Source organism: Annulohypoxylon truncatum (genome assembly GCF_022578515.1).
Source record: "Annulohypoxylon truncatum strain CBS 140777 unplaced genomic scaffold F4807scaffold_1, whole genome shotgun sequence".
Lineage (NCBI taxonomy): Eukaryota > Fungi > Ascomycota > Sordariomycetes > Xylariales > Hypoxylaceae > Annulohypoxylon > Annulohypoxylon truncatum.
Window position 1 is genome coordinate 637,802 of NW_025953787.1, and position 22,059 is coordinate 659,860.

Consider the following 22,059-nt stretch of genomic DNA (forward strand, 5'->3'; position numbering starts at 1 on the left):
TGATGAGCCAATGACAATAACTGCTTTGTGCATGAAGATCTTCACTTTGGTCCCAACCTACCGGATAACTGCACGTCAAAGAACGGGCTGACGGGGTATCATTAAATAGGCACTGACCTTGCGACCGAATACCCCACTTATTGAGCATATCCAATATATCGATCAATCTCACCGTCCGGGCAGCCAGGCCTCGTTTTCTTGTAAACCTACCTGGCTGTTTCCTAGGTCATAAAGCTATAGATGACACATCAAATGCGACAGGATGTCTGGCCATTGCATGACTATAACAGCTCACCGGTCTATTTCAGCAAACCCTTTCTCGTCCAAGTCTTTAGCATTAGAGTTGGGATCAGGGACGACTGGAGTCTCTTTTCCTTCAGCAGTCGCTCCTGTCACAGCAAGTCCTGCCATTTCTCCGGCTAGCGCTGGATCTTCAGCTCCGTTTTGGCCCCAATTCTCCCACGCTGGAGGATTTATCTTTGACTGTCCTCCTTCAGTCTTGAAGTGATACCCCCGAGCGCGCGGCCGTTCTCCGGTACCTTTCGGAAGCTCATATTCATATGACCTATAAAAGTCTTCACAATCCCGTTCAAATGTCGAGGGTTCTGCGTCAAGTGTAGCTCGGATTCCCTTGAAGAAAGCGTCCAAGACATAGTGGTTATGGATTTGAAGAAGTGTCCATCCAAGCATCTCCTTAGCATTTAGCAGATGTTGGAGATACGCACGGTGATGCTTGGTGCAAGTGTAGCATTCACACCCATCTGCCAGTGGCTTTAACGATATTTGATGGTCTTGAGACCACATATCTATTCCTAGTGGATATGAACCCGCGGTTAAGGGTGCGGGCGGCGGAAATGAAAAAGTTAGAGCGATCCCAGCATCCGAGACAGTGTTAATGAATGGCACCGTAAAAATGTCAAGCCCTAGGCGGATTTGCCGGAGAATTTCATGGGGAGAGGTGATGAAGTCCATCGAGAGTCGTGGTAATGGATTTAAGGACTCGTGTGCAATCAAATCGGGGACAATATCTGCGTCGTACACTGCTAAGCCAGATAGATGTTCAACATAATCTTGCGATAGACGAGTTATATACTCCCATTGCATTGGATAAGAGACTGGCAACAACGAGGCGAAGACACCGGACTTCATTGTCTCGCCTTCGCCCTCAGCATTTTTCAGCTTTATGAACTCGGCTAACCAATCTTCCGTCCGTTCTGTCATTCGAATCTGTCGTTTCGGGTGTGGAAGCTTCTCTCTAATATGTGAATTACCAAACGTTAAGTCGGCCAGGGGAACGACGATGTCTGGTTGCAGTCTCCCGACGGCACGGTAGTAGTCTTTGTTCTTCAACTGCTGAAAACCGGTCGAAGTGTATATAGAGATATAATCCTTCCCGTTGCCCATCGGGGCGATCACTGCCGGATGTCGGCGAGCGCCAAGCACTGTAGCCACCGGCGTAGGGGTGGCGGTATATGCATGGAGAGCGTCCTTCCCGTCTGACTGAGGTATGTTATAGATAGCGGGCACAAGTCTCTTCTGGGACTTTTCTACGACTGAGTGCTGGGTTAACTAGTTGTAAGGTGAAAACCCGGAGAACTGTCTCACTCACAGTCTTCCAGGGCCATGTATGTGCCATTGAGTTCGGTATATTTCGCAATGACATCGGGGGTCATATGAGGGATGGCTCCTCGTGATGTGAGGCCAAAGAAATTGGGCGTATCTATCTTCTTTCGTTTTGGGAGGGCTAGGCGACCAACTCTAGGCCCTCTTCCGTCAACCGCAATACTCTTCAACACGTTAAACATAACGTGTTCAGGCGATGACTCAGTCATACTTGGATACCCTAATCCTGGGTTCTGCCTTGAATTCGTTATATATGACAGATAGACATATGCAATACTAGATGATGTTATTCTCCGTTTAAAGACAAATGGCAAAATTTCTACTCTTGGGTTAATGTTCGTTATGATAGTGTGATTTTAGTAAGTTTTCATAAGGCGTCGAGATTGATACCTCCAGGACTATGATGCGTTCACCCCGGCGTCAGTGGATAAAAAAACGGGAACGATCGATGATCGATAAAGATAACGATCCGGAACTTAGAGAAGCCGCATCCGAAGAATCGACTGGCTGGAATCCACTTGTTCCTGTCGAGGCAACAAGGGAAACATGGTTAAACAAGGAAACAAGGGGAGACCAATGGCTATCGATCAGCATCCCACTTGCCCAATTGCCTGGGTATGACAAGACCAGGTCCACCCAGTCTCCAGCCAGTCTCCAGTCGGCCAGTCAGTCTGCGCCTAGCCTAACTGTTTCGCGTCTCGGCGTTCTTGAACCCTCCCACGTACAACATTCATTTTACAACTCCCAACCTCTACTACGCACCAACATCCTTCGAAGGCTGAGCGGGTTCTCGGTCTGTATTCTTGCTGATCGCAAAACCCGAAATTTATATCTCATGTATTCCTAAATATCTATTTCGTTATAGACATAGATTTGTCTATCTTTCTGTAACCCGTGGGTAAAGTATACTGTATTATCTCTCAGCCTTCGAATGTAAGCCTGATTCGATACATCTTTGTGCGACGCGGTGAATGGTTCAAGTGGTCACTAACATATATTCGATGCATTTTATAGTTTCGTATCATGAGTAGCAATCAGTTAGAACCTCGTTCAGTCTCTCCTGACATCGAACAGCAACGGCAGCGCAACGCTTCTCCGGCGCATCCGGACGATCCGCTCGGCGGCCCGGAACACCTTGAATTCAACGAAGACGACGACGACCCGCCAACTCCGCGCTTTATGCAAGACCAAGGAGCCTGGAAGAAATGGAAATGGGTTCCATATCCGATCCGGAAGTATGGGAAGATTGCTTTTAAGTGGATGAAGGGTCCTCAGAACCCTAAGGTCTGGAAGATTGAGCCATTTTTTCCAGTCGTCCAGCATGCGCCGCTTCGTCTTCTTGACAAGTTCCTCCCAAACAGAAAGCATCAAATCCTGCTGTACATGGGCTACGTCGCAGTATGGATTATCACATTTGCTCTTGTTATGTGGCGGGGTCAGGTCGCCTCTGAGGTTGCGACTTACGGCATGCCAACTGACATAAGTTGCGGTGTAGCGTATTGGTCGCGAAACAACGGGTGCGGTATTGATGGTGTTAATTGTAGGCCGTTCAACAACAGCGCCTTTGCCTTTCGTTGTCCATCGAATTGCGCTAGCTACCGAGTTCTCAACCCTCGAGCGGTGGGGGCCCAGGAGGTGGTCTATGCTCCGTTGATTGTTGGAGGACCCCCGGATCCAACGAACGACGAGAATCCCGTATACCGGGGGGACTCCTTTATTTGCGGAGCCGCCGTCCACGCCGGTCTCATCTCCAACTCCCAAGGTGGTTGCGGTGTGGTGTCTTTGATAGGAGAACAGCAAGATTTCATCAGTTCAAACAGAAACGGCATCGACAGCATTGGCTTTGATTCTTATTTCCCGCTGTCGATTACCTTTCAACAGGGAATCGAGTGTAAGGCCAAGGATGTTAGGTGGTCACTGTTGGCAGTTTCTGTGGTTTTCACTACCGTCTTATCCCTGTTCACCGCATCATCGTCGGTTTTTTTCTTCACGATTTTCATCGGGATATTTTGGCAAGTAGGTATGGCTTCTGATCCGCCGTCCTACTCGACAATCCCAAGTCTATTTTCCGATATCTTGGGTAAATTCCTACCTGCCATGTTCTGCGCTTGGGTATTTTACGACAAGATGGGAGTACGACGAACGTTGCAAGGCCTCACAGCTCAGGTTGAAAAAACAGTTTTGTGGCTCGGTGGCTGCTGGGTTGGAGCACTCACTAATTATACCTTTGACTTCATCCCCATTCAGCGCCTGACCGCGCACGATCTTGATCAGCAACCCGGTGCTAAAGCGGCACTTGCCATAATTGTCATCGTGCTATTTTGCATTGTTGTGGGTCAGATTTGGGCGATCCGACAAGAAGGAAACCTGTTGCGCTACCTCCAGCTTTACGCCCTGTTCCTCCTTGGAATCATCATCTGTCTCGTGTTACCTAACCTCAATTTGAGAATCCACCATTACATCCTTGCACTGCTTCTCGTTCCAGGGACTAGGATACAGACGAGGCCGTCGCTACTCTACCAAGGGATTTTAATAGGGTTTTTCATCAATGGTATTGCTCGCTGGGGGTTTGATGCGGTTCTACAGACGTCGTCTGATTTGCAGGGCGACGCTCAACTGGGTTCGCCTCTACCTGAAATCCTGACGCCTGTCATTAACACGACTCTCTCAACCCTTTCGACAATCACATTTACATGGCAGGCTTCGCCAGGAGTACGATATGATGGTATCAGCGTGCTCGTCAACGACGTTGAAAGATACCGTGCGTTTTGGGGTGACGAGGGATCAGACCATTTCACCTGGACCCGCGAGAATACGTCGAGCTACAACGAGTACTTTCGGTTTGGTTTCATGTCTGGTACAGACAGCGGAGACTATACCAAGGCTGGTATTTGGGACAAGGACCTCAATTGGACGGCTCCAGCAGCGGGCCCCTCGAGGATCAAAGGCCGGGATCTAGATGCGCATGAAGCAGAGCTAGTGCCGCGCTCGGTATGGAAATGAATGATGTTAGCGTTACGACCGGTATATCGACGACAGCGATGGAATCTCATGTAACATATTTACCCCATTGCGAAATCCCATGTATAAAGCGAAATTGGAATTATTGAACAGTTTACCTACCGCTAGGTATTGACTATATTGTATCAGACAAGCCTTCCCTTGCCCGTAGTGGATGGCGCGGGGCTTCCTCACAACGTTATTTCAATACCTAAATTGAATATTGTGTCCCGCTAATTTAAACGCCATTCCCTCCCCTCAGCAATAAACTCCGAGTTTAATTCCTAAGCCTGCGCATCGGCCACCTCACTCACAAGTCCTAACCATATAAGTCACTGTCTGATTTCCCGTCGCAGGGACCTTGGGCTTGAAGTCGAGGTAGACGAGCTATTGCGCCACGCGCAAAGACGTACAATTAGCTTCCATCATATCAACATCAGCTCACTCTTCCTTCCCCCCAATCCACTCCTCTGCACTCTATTTAGTATAACTAATAGAGCTAGGAGAACCCAACGAGTAGGTAGGCGAGGAGTTGCAAACATGCAGGCAAGGCAAAGACAAGACGAACTAACTCACCTCCCCTGACTCGGGCGTCCACTCCCCGTCGGTGTCGCGGTAGAAGACGAGCTCGTCGGACCCGGCGTCCCGCACCTCGGCCGTGGTGTGCGTCAGCGCGCCCTCGGTCGTCCACTCGAGCCGGTAGCACGTCGACTTCGCGACGATGAAGGGCGGCGTGCAGCGCGCGTGCCCCGAGGCGTCTTTGCAGGTCCCGGGCGCGTAGTCGAGGACCGTGCCTGAGGCTATGGTGCGTGCTGGACGGGGCGTTGGTTCGTTAGTGTGTAAGCGTTACTGGGGGAAGAGGAGGGAAGAGGGAAGTGGTAGATGATGATTAGATGGGTGAATGGGTGGATGGTGGATGATGGACTTACGTCCTCTGAGATTGCCGGTGAGAGCGAGTCCCGCTGTGAGAACGCTTTGCGCTGAGGGGATGTACATGATTGGATTGGGAATTTGTGAGATACCGAGGAGTGGATGGACTAAGTGGTTGGATACTCGACTTGGACTTGGTTATAAGTAGTATGGTAGGTTCTAAGAGAACGACTAAAGGATGAGTTTATTTATTACCTACTCTCCTACTATCACTTTACGTAATCAAGACGTCATCGAGTTCTTTGTCTTCGCGATGCCCTGGTAGTTTGGAGTAAACTAAAGTCGGCGATAAGTTAAATAGGGTATTTCCCTATGTATGCACGTACTGCTATTGAATGTCATACACGGGCAAGAATATACACGAACATCGGCATCCACATACATATGTGAATGCTTGGTGAGCAGTTCCCTTGAGAAGCATTCCGAGGTTGCTTTCCCCAGTTACAGGTATATGCGCACATATATAGAGGCCTCTAAATCATACATATGACATTGACGCAGTAGTTTGATACTTGGATACTTGCGTAGATAGGTATTTATTAAAGCTTAATAATCCCATGAATTATAAAGATTACCTAGGTTTCTGGTAGGAGATCCTTTACAGAGGATTTGAGCGATTCCGTCGAAGATGGAGATTCTAGTCCCATATCCACCCCCTTTTCAGTAATTACCTACCTACCTATCTACCTAGTCAGGTACCATTCCCCCTATTTTCGTTGATGAAGGGCTAAGTCCTCTCTTTTCCAGAATCGAGACACGATTATTCAATCTGGCCACCTGCGAAACTTGTTACCTGATTCATATGTATTACATGGAAAGCCTGTGTGTTGCGTACTGCAAGTTGTAACGGTCTGTGGGTAAGGTGCGTCTTGAAGCTTCACCTAAATGCTATGGTTTAGCTTAGTGTTAATCTTATTCATTGTACCCAGCCTAGTATCTCTGATGAACTCAAGTTAGAGTTATTTATAAGGACACTTGCCCCATCCCTTGTGCATTTTCCCCTCTACGTAGACACTTATTACAAGAACATCAAAGGTCAAATCGAATTCTCGACTTCATACCTACAAAAGCGGCAACACTACTGCCACAAAAGCCTGCCAACCTACCAGAAAATAAACCCAGTATCAATTAAGTGGTGTTTTATTACAAACCGACTATCTACCTAGCATTCATATACCTTCGGATATGAACACAATGGCATATCTTCCACCGAGGTCCATTACCGAAGAAAAATCAATACTGCCAGAACCAGTGCCGACGCCATCATCTAAGAAGTCCGCAGCCGCAGACACGTCGTTGCGAAACCGCACTCCACTGAGCCCACTCCAGCGGATTGCTTTTGTGCTCGTATCCTTTGTCGCGGCAAGTTGCGAGATGGCCCTCAAGCTCACCTTTTTGATAATTATTTTTCATCCCCTCCAGTCTCTGTACACAGGCGTCAATGGCGAATATGTGGATCCCGATTGGCGGTGGTATTTGAGCATATGCCTCAAGATTACGGGTTTATTGTTTGTGATCGGGACCATTGCAGAAGCGGTCGCGTACCTCAGCTGGCGCGTACGCGTGGTGCGATCGAGGAGAGATGGTGTCAGCAGTATACCGGTATTTACGTTTCCGGTGTCGACGATATATTTCGTATTTGCACTTTATCCTATGGTTGACCTATGCTCTGCTCTGAATAGCGAAGAGCCACTTTTGGCGAGCTCGGATCCGGATACCTGATAAAAAGTAGACAGAGCTTTTCCCCTTCACATTTCAAACTGGTAACTGGCTCCAAATATGATACTTGCCGGTGAATATGGCTGAACTACCTCTCGGTCAATCGAATGGCTTAGTCATCCAGATTAGTCCGATTCAAGCTCATTTATTAGCGCACCGTCTAGTTGCTTAAGGAATCATATCCATATGCATCCAATTACGAGCCAGATGCCTTGCCCAGTGCGTAATCAGATAATATTTTCTCAAAACCTTCGTAGAGCTATTAAGTGTTGTAACGAACTTAGCACGGGATAATGCTTGCAGTTCAACGTTAATAATTATGTAATACGACTGCTACCGTACTACCTGTAACTTGGGGGACCCTGCGGGACTGATTCAGGGACTACATGTTCTATAAATAGTGTGGCTTTTGTGGCTAATTTTGATTTTGTAAAGCTTGTGGCTCGAGCTCTTCGATCTTCGTCATCTAACACTGTAAATCGTACTTTCCACAATTCACTACTTATCGCATTTAATCATCCATTTCTCGCCCTCTTTCAATCATCATTTCGTACGACGCCTTCGTTTTGAATCCCTGGATTTATTCGAACCGCAATATTCGTCATTATTTACATCCATTTGAACTGGCTCCGATACGCCTCATAGCAACCTGTTAGCTCGAGTCCGTCGCGATATCTACGACTTCAAGTGGACTTCACTAAACTAGTCGCTCCCAAGAAGATGGCGTCTCCTCCACGCGCCTACTCGCCTGCGGGTTCTCCACCGTATTCTAGCGCACCGTTACCATCAAAGAAGCGCGGTTCTACGAGTGCTGATCTTTCGGTCCAACCACCCTCGATGAAGCGACGTAAAGCATCTATTATGTCAACAGCCTCTACCGGCTCAGCCCATCCTCTCCGACAAACATCTTTTCCCCCGGACGAGTCGCAAGCCCGACCATACTCTCCCTCATTCCAGCGATCGCCCAGTATGGATAATATGAGCCTCGTCAGCGGAAGCCAGGTGAGCGGCGCGCCTATCAAGAAGAAGCGAGGCAGGAAGTCGAAAGCAGAGCGCGCAAGCGAGGCTGCTGCCGAAGCTATGCGATATGGATCGCCAAGCGTCGCAGGAGGTCGTGCACCAACCGTGTTGAGCAATGCTAGTGGCAACAATGCCGGGAAGGATGCCGATGCAGACAAGGAAAAGGAAGAGGAGTTCGAGATGCCGGAGAACATGGCTAGCATGTCAACTGCTCGTACGCAGGAACAGGTCCAGGAACAGGAGGAACTGAACTCGTTTGTGAAGTCTCAGATGGATCCCGTACAATTTGCCCGGTATGAAGTCTGGCATCGTCAAACTCTCAAACCTCAAGACGTCAAGAGGGTAGGTTGCCGTATTCTACCATACTAATGACTTGAGTCGCGGCGTGACTAAATATTTCTATAGCACATCAACAGCGTTACTTCGCAATCATGTCCCGTTAATGTCCATCAAATGATGCAATCGGTATTGAAGCAATATATCGGGGACATTGTCGAGGCAGCGCGAGAGATTCAAGAGGAATGGGTAGCTCTGGGCGAGAAGCAGACTGACCTGCCCAACGATGAGCTACAACCTACAAGTGAACTATCCCAATCTCGCAGAGAAGCCCCATTGCGACCCGACCACCTCCGAGAAGCATACCGACGCTACAGAGCCTCTGCAGAGCACGGCGGATCGATGGGAAGTCTGATGTTCTGGAACCAGCAAACACAAAATGGGACCGAACGGTTTGCTGTGAAAGCCGGAGGACGCCGTATTTTCAAATGAGTACGGGCGTTTCGAAATACCGCTTGGTTCAGGTTATCGGTGCGATAAGATTTCCGCACTTCCAAATGCGAATGTACGTCTAAGAAGACGAAGGACCCTACATAATTTGACCGGTACTATCATAATGCGAAAGAGAGGCCCTTACGACGCATCCAAAACTACTTCGGCCTTTGCTATACCGGAAGCGTTAGGATGCACCTATTCATTGATACCCAAAGAAGTATGATTTTGCAGTGCTTTCGTAACGCCTTGTCAGGGGTCGTTATACCGAGTTGGAACAGGTCGATCGAATAACCCAGTCGATATTACCATATAAGGACTTTCATGCGACCTTGACACCTGCAGATTGATTTCATGGAGGGAATATTAGTGAGGGGGGCGAGACTGATAGCATGGTGCATTCTGTTTGGCCTGAAAGCGGAATTCTTTCAGGGACACGTTTGCTCATAGATCTACCTTTATCTTCGTACCTCCTACAAGCTATGCTATAACCTGCAAATGCGACAAATGCAAGCAAAGGCTAATCACAAGAATGTGTTACTTTGGCCACTCAATATTACCAAGTCTTGCTCATATGGTCCTCTTAAATATGTGTACAATGTTATGATTATATCAAATGAGCCACCAATTGCCATATTCAAATCCTGCATACATCGCCTTCTTACTGGACCTTTGTTATGTTTGCAGCTACAAAATCCGTTTGACTTGTTCAACGTAATAATAGCTATATAATGGCAAGGCCACTAGCTTGAAAATAGCGACATTTTACTGCGCTATTTCATGAGCAATGACTTCACAGACTAAATAAAACGTCAAAAAATCATCACGACATTGTATGGAAATCACGTGCTGACGAGCCTGTCGTCCCCACAAAAACTATGGTACTTATTCCATTACTAGCGGCAATTAACCAAGCCTTTATAGCTCAGTGGTAGAGCGCAGCACTTGTAAGTCCATTTACAAGTTCATGCTGAGGTCCATCGTTCAATCCGGTGTGGAGGCATTTACTTTTGCACATGTTGACGACGTCACTCATCAAATTTTTTCTTTTGTCCCTTATTGAATGAACCATTAATTAAGTAATTGATCACCGTTGAATTCCCTCCACGCATTGAATTAAAACGCTATTACTGCTTTAGCAGGATGTATGTAGTTCACTCACCATAGCAGCTTCCAACGGATTGAAGCGTACGAGGTCGGCATGAAGGTGTGAGTGAAGCCAACCATGTAGTTAATTAACAGCAGCTACGGTGCCGACCACCAGCGAAAATTACAGTACAGGACCGAATTCTCGTCAGGTCCAATTGTCATCATTCTAAAAGGGGAATCAAGCGGAGCACCGATCGACACCCGCAATTGATCCCTGAAACTTTCCAGGCATCGAAATTAATCCCCGGCTTCACCGTCTCAGCCGCCAAGGGGTAGTATCCATCCAATGCTTACTCACGATCACGACACGGACAGCCATCACTTCATTCACAATTACATCGGATAAACGATTGGCTTCTTTTCCAGCCCACCTATCTTTAATCTACCAAGTGGTATTCAATCACTTCTCTACTAAATTTCCCATTTTAACTACCTACGTAGTCACTTGTTCAATCTTAAATTTCGCTTCCATTAACAAGCTCTCTTTAGACTCTATCTTGTGCTTATCTCGTAATCTTCAACTAATGGCGACATATCTTCTCCTGCATGGCCTCATCTCCCAACTCCGTATGATAATATCTCTAGATGGAGTATGGTTATGTGGGGCGAAACACTGCCGCCACGGTCACCCTGACATGCATACAACAGCACGTTCATTAATCAAGGGTATCGAGTTAGAGCTCAGTTTATTCCGCTGCCTGGACCGCGATCAACAAGCTAAGGCATGTAAAGGCTGTGTGGTGAGACTTCTACTTGGCTGGTTTCCAGTGGCTGAAGATTCGAACTGCCAGGTTTCATGTAGTGGGGAGTGAACATGTTGCCAATCATAACAATAGACCTCCATCGTAATAGGAAAGTTTGAGATCGGAAAGGGACCTTGTATAACCCAAAGAATCCTTTCAGTGCAGATCACGACGCTGAGAAGTTCGTATTGACAACTACCCAGTTAGGTATATACCACTGTTACTCAATTATCTAAGAAATTCAGGCAGCAGGAAACAATGCATACATTTAAATGACTATATTATGGTAGGTATGTAAGAATAAATAAGGGTGAATGAATCGGTAGATCAGAGTGTGACACAAACTTCCAAGTGTGTGCAAAGCTTCGATGACCAACTTCACGATGTCTCCTCCAAGTCAAGACAGACCGGCATCTATCGCCGATACCGAATATGCTATCCCGGACGCCCCCCAAACCGTAGTTAGACGACCAGACCAAGCAGCATGGGACAACGCTAGATTTGCGTTACGCATCATATCAACCACGCTCTCCCTTCCATTCCTCGGGATAAGTCTGGCCGGGTTCGCAGCACCTGACGGATTCAGTGGCTACCCGCTCATGGGTACTCCGCTGGTAAGATCAACTCCCACTTTCGCCCTCGTTCGTCTATCAGGGCCAGAGCAATAGCTAACGAAATTCAAATACCAGGCTGTGGCAGTGCTCTTGTACGACTTCGCCGAGTATGTCGTGATGTGCGTCCGAGCCAGGAAAACGGGAATCCGGCCGCAAATTTCTCTCGGATTCGAGCTCGTCCTCTCGCTAGGAGGTATCGGAATGTCAGCTGTCCTCATCAGTTTCGCCTTCGACTCCTATTCGTGGCACGATTATTACGACGGCAGAGATGGGACTCCCGTCCCTGACTACGTCGCCAACGGAGACCTATGGTTGGGCATGAATATCATTGCCTGTGTTCTTGGCATGGTCGTATCGTGAGTTTTAATCCATTTATCATACATCTCGTGTCTCCTAGCTAACCCGGCTCAAGACTAGTACACTTCGTCCTGTTCGTCCGCGATTGCGTAGAAGTCCACTGGCACAGGAAGAACGCATCCGCTTCTTATACGCTACAAGAACAGGAAAGGCCCGAAAGGCAGGAGTTGCCAGTAAACTCGAATTTCGATTTTGAGGGCCTCGACGAGAAGGGACCACCAGTGAGTCCATCAAGAAATGGCAGCAAATAAGATCATTTAGTTGACACGATATTTTGTCAAGAAATATTTGAAATAGAAGACGCCATCCTAATGTACCTACGAAACGAAGATTATGCAGCGAGCGAGCCGCCCTACGATCATACGTTGCTATATGTAGCTCTAGATGTACTTAGTCAAGAAATCATCTCCCATGGGTCCTTCGATATATCTAACGATTCCGCCGGTAATAGAATTTACGAAAGATTTTGGGGGCTGAAGAAGTAGGAATCACGACACTCTTTGACGAAACGAGGCATTTATCTCTCGTACGTATAGGTTTCAAGAAGGGGAATAATCCTTCGAAGAATGAATGTAATGAGTACATAATTCATATTTGAAATATAGCATTCCCGCCCTCACTACATGATAGTCATACTGTAGGTGCCATACCTAGGTAGCTTCGACATGCCCAACCCCTGTTCTTCCTTAGACGCCCATATAATAAAATATACTTATCTGAAAGAATGCTGCGACTACTAGGTGTTCATCTAGGTATCTATCTACAAGGGTAGATTAACTTCATATTGCTGAGGTCGTTGCCTAGGAGACAATTCATGAATCAGTGAAGAAGTTTGGTGAAACGTCTTAGTTAACGAGGACGAAAGCAAGTGTTTAATAGATAAATCCGAAACTGTCACGAGGCGGAATTAAAGGACTAGGAAACATCGACATTGCTGGGCAAAGAGCTCTAGACTACTCCCTCCGATAATCAACAAGTGATCGGTTCAATCCATTTTTCTTCTCGCTCAATCATCATCCACTTATCTCTCTTGCCCATAAACACGATAATGGGATAACTCGGTATTCATTATTCAAGCCTCATGTGCCAACCGTAAAGACATAGACTGGTTGAGTTGTGCACCCCCACAAAAAGCTGCTTAGTCATAAAAGGGGTCACCCCTGAATTATGTACATAGTACCTAAGTAAATTATGGTAATGATATGTATAATGGCTAGTAGAAGTCGCCCACAAGAGTGATACTATGTGTATTGCGATATAATAGGCCAAGGAATTATCAAAGAAAGCCCTCGTTTCAAATATAGCATGATTTATGGCTTAAATGGTGCTTGGCGAGCTAAGTGCCATTCAGAGTGTTAGAACGAGGAACCCTAACATTCATATATATATACATTGGAATTAATCCTGGGGCGCCTCAAGGCAATTGCTGACATTAATTTTCATGCTATCCTACACATATGAGTCACAGCAGAAGTTTCATGTCACTGAAAAGGTTTTTTTAATTCATGGGTGACGTTTTGCATTGGTACCTAAGTAAGGTACTCGAATATGGGGAGTGTGAAAAACTCAAAGTAACCGCCATTCCGAAAAATGGTCTGCCCTCATCCAGCAGAGAGCTGTTGACCTCGGTGGCAGGCCGTATTCCGAACCGGGCAGCAGAATTCGTGATACTCCAGGCGACAAACTCCGACGTAGAACCCACCATAATGGAAGCATTCAAAGAAACATATAATGTTTCCCGTATTCTAGCCGGTTCTCACCATCGCCAGTATCGAACCACCAACGCACCTCCATGTGCTGCAAACCTAATGACCAAATAGCAAGGGTTCGTTGTTTTTATATGGGCGTCGTGTTTTGCAGCTATTGAAAATTGGCACAGGGGTAAAGTAGTAAGCGGGCAAGCATGTCGAGTACGTAGGGTATTGGGATAGTGTTCATGATAAACCACGGGTATAACGGTATTTCTGGGATTAGACTGTTGGGTTAGAGGAATCTAGTATATCCCATCCCTTGAGCTAGTCAGGCTTATGTTCCCTAGGACTGCAGGCGATGATTGCTAAGGAGTCTTGCTGCTATGTCGAACGTTGACAACAGTCTAGAATGCTTCCGTAGTAAGTCCCGGGTTAAGCAGATGCCTTTGCGATTCTCCACGAACCATTTATGTGTGAATCCGAAAGTATTTTCATTCACCAGTGTGTTAGATTGCATAAAGGCACTGTCAAGCTCGGCGTGGATAAAATCGAGATGAGTCGGGGTTCTTGGGCATTGAAAGCCGTTGAGTATTGGCCTTAAGTTGAGTAGAGTTGGCTATGATCGAAGTTAATGCATTCGTAGTAAGGCCCTCGATGTCGGTACTTAGACTAACTGTTTTCTAAAGGAAGACTATGTGTTTGTAGTCTTGGCGAGTACTCCGCAATATGAAGGAGTTGTAGAATAGAAAGGGTTCGGTACCGAGTTTCGTTAATACGGTCGATTTTATTTAGAAACCCGAAAAACGTGACTCAATGTCGACCCCATGGGACGATACTGCGGTGATAATGTCTACTGATATCAGTAACAGAACGAATACGGGAAATTTCGGGCCGACATACCTGAAGATGAGAGTGAGAGGGGAATGAGATGAGGGATTGGGTTGGCTGGCCAATTCCATATTTGGATGATTAATGACCAGATAAAGTGTAGAACTTTATGTATTTCTAGACACTGGATATCTTGGTTGTCTTCAGACTCACCAATCAATATTTAGCAAATTCCAAGACGTATCTTTGAAGCAAATTTTGCAAAGTTTTAGATGCCAAAATACTTAGAGTGTGGCATTCGCAGCAATGATACTGTATAGGTAGGTTTAATTATTAGCCGAGGATAACGTCCTCAGGAAAGCCGGTTAGTCGGTCAACCACTGATCGATACTGGTCCTTCGGATTCGCAGTGGCATCCTCCTTCTGAACCACCTCGACGAACTCCAGCTGATTTACCTTCACACCTTTTCCTTGGGTTTTCTTCCATTGCTCGAATCTTCGCAGGAGCGCTGTTTCATGGTTATTGGCATGAACACGGATCATTGCCTTCTCTCGCTTGTCGACACCCCTAACGGGAACCCTCATCAAGTAAAGTGTCTCGACGTTGGGCCACGAGCGTGTGATAGTTTGCCAGCATGGTTCCGTTGTGCCTGGCAAATGGGGCGATTCCGTCTGGACGGCCAAGAATCTAACGACGGAACGATCGTCCTCGCAGTACTGGTGTCGAGCACAATGACATCCGCGGCACGCTCCATGGCAGGGTTCGAAGATCACAACATCATTTGTGTTAAAATCTTGGATTGTCTTAAGATTGATATTGGGGACGAACGGGTCGTGAAGACCGAATCGCTTTTGATAGTGAAGCTTCGCGATGAATCGAGAGAGACGGCAGGTATTAAACCACTTTGGAGGGCTATTCTGAGCCCCAAATGCTGCTCCCGCATGCATGATTGATGATCTATTGCATATATACAACAGTCTCGGTTCAATTGCGGCCTCCCAGACCATCATCTTGAGTTCGGGAGGGAGCTGGGCATATTGTGGAAATTCTGTGAGAGGCTTCCACAAGCGGGACGAGCGACGCGGATAGCGGTTGATAGGATTCGCCTTCGTTCTTTTGCTGCCGACTCTCTTCACTCGAGCTTTGGTTAGGGTCATAGTGGCCGGCTTAACGTCATTTGTTGGGGCCTGGTGATCACCAATGCGAGCCGATCGACGGAATGGCATCCTAAGCTGTCCGATCTCTGGGTGCTCCCTAAGCAGTTTTTCCAGCGACGGTGAGATCTGATTACTATCCTTGCTTCTCAAGATGAGCTCATTCTCATTGCCGTACTTGATGTCTTTAGACTCTTCGAGCTTAGTAAGATTCAAGGTAGGGGGAGGTTTCTTAGAGGATGTCTGTAATCTGGTTCGAAGTGAAGTAGTGGTATAGGATAGGGCCTCCAAGGGTTCAATGGATGAGAGTTTGCTGATAGATCGCGTGATGGGCCTTGCAAAAACTCTCGAACCAGGCGTAGGTGCGGCCACATCTGTTAGTCCGCCAGGAGTCATGGTGAGCGGTGAGTCCTCCATTTCGACATCCCGCACCTCGTCATCGTCTAAGTCGACCACCGATTCTCGTCGCCCATTGTCTTCGAATATGACTCCACTTGCCACTAGATCACCGATGTCATCCATTTTGACCTCGGAACCTTCTGGCACCTGCCAGCCCGGTAAGTTAGAATAATGAATGGACATCAACCGATGAACCAGGTCTTTGTCCTGGCCAAGGAAATAAAAACAATAAGCTATCCAGGTCAAGCTGTTGAGTTCGATGTGTGGATAGAGAAAATCCTCGAGGCCTTCGGGTGCCGCCGATCAGGAGGAAGCAGTCTGAAAAGGTAGAAAAAATGAGGAATCTGAACCAAGGTGTTGAATAGGCCGTAAAGTCAACGTAGAACGCCCGATATTCGGTCGGCCCAGACCTAGGGTTGAAAATGAATTTATGATGGAAAAAAGAAGTGATAGTATTAGAGATGTTGAGGGGCTTGGGGATGTGGGATATGTGCGTGAAATAAGTACCGTCTGGACCTAAAGGTGTTGACGTCGAAGTCTCGCTCGACGACGACGACGTTTGGATACAGATTTATCGCAGCGATAAACCCGATAACAGACTTGTGAGATGTAGGTATGGAAGATGGATTAGCTTATCAAACCTGCCTCCACCAAGAGATTGAAGTGATAAGGATTATGCCCGAGCCGGAGAGAGGGAAGATAATGTATGTGGGGACTCCAAGGCGTACAAGATGGGAATGAGGATGAAGAGGGAGATGAAGAGTGGGATACGTTTATGAAGATTGTACTACGCCGAGAACCGTCGTAAGTAGCTTCATAATTCTTGTAAAGGGTATTCGATTCTTCGATGATGTTGTGATGGTGAAGTGAGATGATTAGGTGGTAGTTGTTCGGAGAATGTGCGATGAGGGGTAGAGTACGTAGGGTACCTGGTACGTATTGGGTAGAGGTGGAGGGTTAATGGTGGGGATATACTCCAACTTGGAATCCCCGGACACCATATTTAGCACATTTAGTGCACATGCCCCTGCTATTCGTCAACTTTCAGGTGCTTATGCATGGATGTGTGCTACATCTAAGCTAAGTCAGCATAAGGGGTGAGAGGAGGTACCAAGTACTAGGTATTTCAGGGTTTATGCCTACCTATCAATCGAGTAATCCACGCCTAATGTTCTCGCGTGAGCAACTTGGAAGCTACCGATATTTATGTATGCACCTAGTGGATGCTGCTTAAGCCTCAAACACCTAGCCTACGTGCCGCTTACAGGTAGAATGACAGCTGAGTGAATCAATCGCAGTTGCAATTTGGGCACCAAGGAAATCTTATGCGAGTGATAAACGCAGCACGATACGATATTTATATATCTTACTCCCAAAAATGGAAAATTTCTGGAATTTATAGGTCATATCCAGAACTAAAAGTTCCATTCCAGAAGTGCTTATCTGGAAAATGAAAGAGGCATCCACTCACATATATAAGAAGAAACTCATAGGCAAGTGAGGATAGCTTCATGATTTGAGTTCTTGCAGCTTCCTAAAAGTTCAAGGGGAAACCACTATAAGACGCTTTAATCAAACCTCGTTCGTCAAACCATAAAATCATATCAACTAAGAATGACGGTCATAAATATTCGTAGACGCAAAATATATATTGCCCCCATTAAACATAGGTAACTTTGAAAGCAACTTGGAGATTTAAGTATTAAGATGTAAGCGGTTTTTTACTGACGTAGTGGGTGCCGCAAAGGTTGCGCTGCGTGATTAATAAACCCCACAGAAAAACTTAACTTAACCCGATTCATCAAAGTGATTATTGAAGTTAATAGATTCATGCTTATTGGTGATATGCGTGAGATTATATCAAAGATAAAAATTTTAGCGTAACTATTCAAAAATGGATATGGATGAATAACTGTTGTAATGTTGCCAGGTATATTGTCTGGAGTAACTCGACAAGAGTTTTCAGGTGATGAACTTCGTATATAGGGGTCCGCTAAATAGAATTTAGCTGGGCTTTTAGCGTATAAGCGCCTGGGAAATATTCCAAGGAGCCGGCATGTTCAGCTTAGCACTGCCGAAGGATTGAATTAAATACGTCTCAATTTTTGATTGGATGTAACACGATCTTTAGCGACGTTGTGAATTAAAGCAGGGAGTTGCGGGGTGATGCTTATTGCTATGGAAGTGGCATAGAATATAAAAGTTTGTGCCATTTGGGGACTATGCAATTCATATTTATTGTTGTTGAAGTTGAATTGAAAGGGTGTTGCACGGGCACGCAGCATACCCATATAAGCAGTCTTGATGGATCAAGTAATTTGAATGCTCTCTTCACCTTATGTACCTAGTTGGGAACCAATACTTCCTCTCTCCACTGAATGTGAATAGCGAAGTACTATTTCACGAGAGCCGTGATGTCGGAGCCGGAGCCGAGGCCGGGATCCGGACATCACCACCCCGCCATCGGACTAGTTACAACAGTGTTCGGAACAAAGAGCCGACAAAACGACTAGGGAATGAGCTAGTATCCCGATTGTATTTAACAGAAATTATAATTTTACGATCTTGTTTGTTAGAATTTCTAGCCCGGTGAACGATTCATAAAGGTATTAGATGTGTCATGATATTTACCATGAAGAAAAGTATAGTCCATGTGAGAAGTAATTCCATATAAAATTCTCAATATTACAACACACTATAGCAAATATATATACCTGTTAAGATTTAGATTAACTAGTTGATTCTAAGTGTCCATAAGTCTACTTTCAAATGAGTGTAATACCGAATTATCCCTTTAGTTGGCGTAAGACTACAGCTCCGCCACGATTAGTGATTGTACTTCAAGCAACCCCTGAGTTCTACTGGCACCCAGAAAACCTTACTTCTAGTTGGTTGAACGCCTCTGGAGATCACTGAGAGAGCCGCAACGCTTACAGGCTTAAAGGGCTTGCGCTGTTACCAATGTACACTTACCGGTTTTGTGGAGACTGTAGTCTTGTGCCAACTAAAGGGATAATTCTCGTCTCATGGTATTTATACTCCCACAATCCCGTCGATACCATTATTAGCTTAACAGCGTCGCCAATAGGTACCTATGTAGGTGATTATACTGTTATAAACTTTGAAAACAATTTATTTTTCTAACCTGGAACTTCCTTCTTTACCCTTCTCTTCTTGATCTCACGAGACCTACACTATTTGGCCAATTCTCTTTCCAAATATCCGAAAAATCCTCTTCCACAAACAATCCACTTGAACAACAATAGACACACTTATACAAGTAAATTCTATTCAATTCGACCACTATCTCATTATGTGCCACGCTATTGCCTGGAATTTCTACTGTATGCAATGCGGTCGAGGCCCGCTGAACAGATTTCCCTGGGTACGTAATACTGTGGGCTTCTTTTCCTATTATTTGGTCTGTCTAGGACCGAAGGGTTCCTAACCACATTTACCGGAAATACTTCAAGCCTCACCACAAACACTAACTCTTATTGCTTTAGAACGTCTGGCAAAGCGTGTGCGACTCCAACATGGCAAGAACGCGGTCATGCCCCAGATATACCTATGAGTTACGCGAGAGTCACGGAGATGAGTGTGGATGGTGGGGAATTCCCGTCCATCTTCCACAAACCCCCGCCCGACGTTGAGGTTCTCCCCTCGTCGAAGCATTCTCGAAGGACAGTTTCATCGATTCACAACAATGGATCCAAGAACCTCCTAGCCGTCTAGATGTACCAAAATTGGTCGTTGGTATGATGGGACTAGGTTTATTGGGAAGTACAAAGCTAGACGTGGTGGAACAAGTCTAGAGATGGATGAACCTTATGGTCATTGAGGCTCTCTTGAGAGGATATCACATAATGCTTCCAATCGAGGCCTTTGATACGATCTAGCTTTTGTTTGTTCGAACCACGTGAGACTTGAGAGGTAGTTTTCCAACAGGGTGACTGTTAGTACTCTAGAGATGAGCACCCCTATCCATCTATGCTCTTGTTTTGGTACAATGGATTAGTGAAGTATCAACGAAAAACAACGCTCTTTCTGTAGGACAATATAGATCTAACAAACGTCTTTAAAAGGAGCCCAACTGTCAATGGAATTGTTTGGCTGAAAGCACTTGTGAATTACCAGAGACAAGGAAATTACCCAGAATCCGAAAATGGCAGCCAAACAAGAGAGAATGCTGAGCTTTGGCGTTGAGATGGAGTTTTACATCTTCTTTTGCGTACGAGGCAAGAACTTGACGTCCCGGCCTCCAGGCTTCGAGTCACACCCTGGTGGCCCACTAATTGTCGAGAAGTTTGACGAGACGTATGATCTATTTAACCCGTTACTCGAGAGGCTCAGAAGCGTGTTAGAAAAAGCACCTAAAGCATCAGTTTTATCAGTGGATGACAGAAGGCCTAACATCGAGTCTGATCAAGAATGGAATCACTTAAATCCCTTTCGTGAGTGGGATATGCATAACGATCCTTCACTACACAGATTGCCTGACGAGTTGGTAGAAATAACTACTGAGCAATCTGGATGGGTTGGAGTTGAGCTTATTTCACCGGCGCTATGGACTACCAACGAGGGCTTCGACCAAGTCCGCCGGGTTTGTGAGTTCCTACAAAACACCTTTTGGATTACTCCTGCTAAGAATTGCGGGCTTCACATACACGTTGGGCAGGGAAATAACTGGATTCCACTTGTTCCGCTTCGTCAGATAGCTGCGTTTCTTTACGCAGCAGACCCTGTCTTAGCACAGTCTCATCCAGAACATAGGCGCAATGAGCATTATTACAGCCCCAGCCCCCGTCTTTATTCTAACATAACTTTAGGCGTGAAGATAGGTCACCTCGATGAGAACGAGTCAGAGATTGATGATCTTGATAATACAGTGATAATCTCCGGGACTAGAAAAGCAGGAAGGGGGCGCTTCAGTTCCGTACTCGGATTCTTCCGAACGAAAAATGAAGAAGTTCGAGTAGAGGATAATTTTCCAGCTCGGCCCACTACGCAAAGCTACACTATTGACCCCCAAACCCTAAATAGAAGCCTCAATCGGGTTCGACTTGCCTTCGGAATAGAGCAAACCCAGGAGAACTTCTCACCTACCCCGCTGTTAGAGGCGGTTGCAGAAATTCTGCGGACGACGAACCGTGAAAACATTGCAGAATTGCTGAGAACTCCCATCCGCTCAGCTTATAATTTCCAACAGCTAGCATGGGAGGTCAAAAGGACGATCGAATTTCGCCAGGCAGCCAGCACAATAGATCCAGCTGAAGTCGTCAGTCGGGCCAGAATAGCGGTACGTCTCTGCGAATTCGCAGCGAATGCTACTCATCAACAGCTCCATAAGATGTTTTTCGACTTTTCTGTAGCAGAAGTAGACCCTCGATGGCTTGATGTCTATGATCTATTCGTTCAGCTCGATCTTCGCCCTGAAGCGAGGGTTGTACAGGCCGCTTTAACGGGAACAATAAGTGAGTCTGTTCGAGATGCTTACTTCACGAGCCGTAAGTAGGCGTAGGATGTTGCTAAATTTTCATGATAGTCATGAAATGGTGAAGGTATCTGTAAAATACTTTAAGTACCTAGACAGATAGGTAGATTATCATGGTGTGATTACGTAGGTAATCTACCAAATAGGGGATTAGCCACTTATTAGCTTAGTGGGCGTGGGTGTATCCAGCTCGCTACCATTCCGTGGGAGCAACACTCCTTTCATTTCAGTAGATCATACCGTTCATAATACAGGTGATCTAATGCCTACAAACTAGGTACCTACCTAGGTAGGTATGTGATGTGAATAAATATAAATTCAAATTACGAGAAATATACGTCAATTACCTACTCTTGTGATATGTTACGAACTGCGGCCTAATCGCCGCCTTTCTATCCCCATGATCACCATCGGACGTTTAACGCACATAGGATGGTGTTATTGGAGATAATTTTATCTTCATCTAACTACAATAATCCATACAGTTCTTAGCCAAATATAAGAACTTCCATCTCACTCCTGAATGCACTGGTTTATAGTCTATTCAAACCTTGTTAATGTAATCAGTT

General features: G+C 46.0%; 8 protein-coding genes and 1 non-coding gene across 9 annotated transcripts; 6 read left to right on the forward strand and 3 right to left on the reverse strand.

Moving 5' to 3' along the window:
* Positions 1 to 155: 155 nt before the first annotated feature.
* F4807DRAFT_6656 (tRNA-guanine transglycosylase) lies at positions 156 to 1,927 on the reverse strand. Its single transcript, XM_048003321.1, has 2 exons — positions 1,610 to 1,927; positions 156 to 1,553 (listed from the first exon to the last, which is right to left on the reverse strand). The coding sequence occupies exons 1-2, from the start codon at positions 1,830 to 1,832 to the stop codon at positions 292 to 294; spliced, it is 1,485 nt and encodes a 494-aa protein (XP_047859222.1). The 5' UTR covers positions 1,833 to 1,927; the 3' UTR covers positions 156 to 291.
* A 637-nt stretch (positions 1,928 to 2,564) lies between these two features.
* Positions 2,565 to 5,040, forward strand: F4807DRAFT_6737 (uncharacterized protein). The gene has a single exon (XM_048003329.1). It carries the CDS (start codon positions 2,647 to 2,649, stop codon positions 4,624 to 4,626), a length of 1,980 nt encoding a protein of 659 aa, XP_047859223.1. The 5' UTR covers positions 2,565 to 2,646; the 3' UTR covers positions 4,627 to 5,040.
* On the reverse strand, positions 4,930 to 5,619 carry F4807DRAFT_455156 (uncharacterized protein; the record flags this gene model as incomplete). The annotated part of the gene is made up of 3 exons (XM_048000665.1): positions 4,930 to 5,010; positions 5,200 to 5,435; positions 5,553 to 5,619. 3 exons carry the CDS (start codon positions 5,617 to 5,619, stop codon positions 4,930 to 4,932), a joined length of 384 nt encoding a protein of 127 aa, XP_047859224.1.
* Positions 5,620 to 6,638: 1,019 nt separating this feature from the next.
* F4807DRAFT_404323 (uncharacterized protein) lies at positions 6,639 to 7,544 on the forward strand. Its single transcript, XM_047996103.1, has one exon. The coding sequence runs from the start codon at positions 6,739 to 6,741 to the stop codon at positions 7,273 to 7,275; it is 537 nt and encodes a 178-aa protein (XP_047859225.1). The 5' UTR covers positions 6,639 to 6,738; the 3' UTR covers positions 7,276 to 7,544.
* Positions 7,545 to 7,992: 448 nt separating this feature from the next.
* Positions 7,993 to 9,060, forward strand: F4807DRAFT_455158 (TAFII28-domain-containing protein; the record flags this gene model as incomplete). The annotated part of the gene is made up of 2 exons (XM_048000666.1): positions 7,993 to 8,634; positions 8,698 to 9,060. 2 exons carry the CDS (start codon positions 7,993 to 7,995, stop codon positions 9,058 to 9,060), a joined length of 1,005 nt encoding a protein of 334 aa, XP_047859226.1.
* Positions 9,061 to 9,974: 914 nt separating this feature from the next.
* Positions 9,975 to 10,063, forward strand: F4807DRAFT_t3. Its single transcript has one exon. It is a non-coding gene; the product is annotated as a tRNA-Thr (tRNA).
* A 1,204-nt stretch (positions 10,064 to 11,267) lies between these two features.
* On the forward strand, positions 11,268 to 12,528 carry F4807DRAFT_6776 (uncharacterized protein). Its single transcript, XM_048003333.1, has 4 exons — positions 11,268 to 11,566; positions 11,642 to 11,922; positions 11,979 to 12,144; positions 12,206 to 12,528. Exons 1-4 carry the CDS (start codon positions 11,321 to 11,323, stop codon positions 12,218 to 12,220), a joined length of 708 nt encoding a protein of 235 aa, XP_047859227.1. The 5' UTR covers positions 11,268 to 11,320; the 3' UTR covers positions 12,221 to 12,528.
* A 1,765-nt stretch (positions 12,529 to 14,293) lies between these two features.
* F4807DRAFT_6796 (uncharacterized protein) lies at positions 14,294 to 16,589 on the reverse strand. The gene is made up of 3 exons (XM_048003336.1): positions 16,504 to 16,589; positions 14,515 to 16,314; positions 14,294 to 14,464 (listed from the first exon to the last, which is right to left on the reverse strand). The coding sequence occupies exon 2, from the start codon at positions 16,177 to 16,179 to the stop codon at positions 14,776 to 14,778; it is 1,404 nt and encodes a 467-aa protein (XP_047859228.1). The 5' UTR covers positions 16,180 to 16,314; positions 16,504 to 16,589; the 3' UTR covers positions 14,294 to 14,464; positions 14,515 to 14,775.
* Positions 16,590 to 20,161: 3,572 nt separating this feature from the next.
* On the forward strand, positions 20,162 to 21,511 carry F4807DRAFT_455161 (uncharacterized protein; the record flags this gene model as incomplete). The annotated part of the gene is made up of 2 exons (XM_048000667.1): positions 20,162 to 20,603; positions 20,826 to 21,511. The coding sequence occupies 2 exons, from the start codon at positions 20,162 to 20,164 to the stop codon at positions 21,509 to 21,511; spliced, it is 1,128 nt and encodes a 375-aa protein (XP_047859229.1).
* Between the last annotated feature and the right edge of the window lie 548 nt (positions 21,512 to 22,059).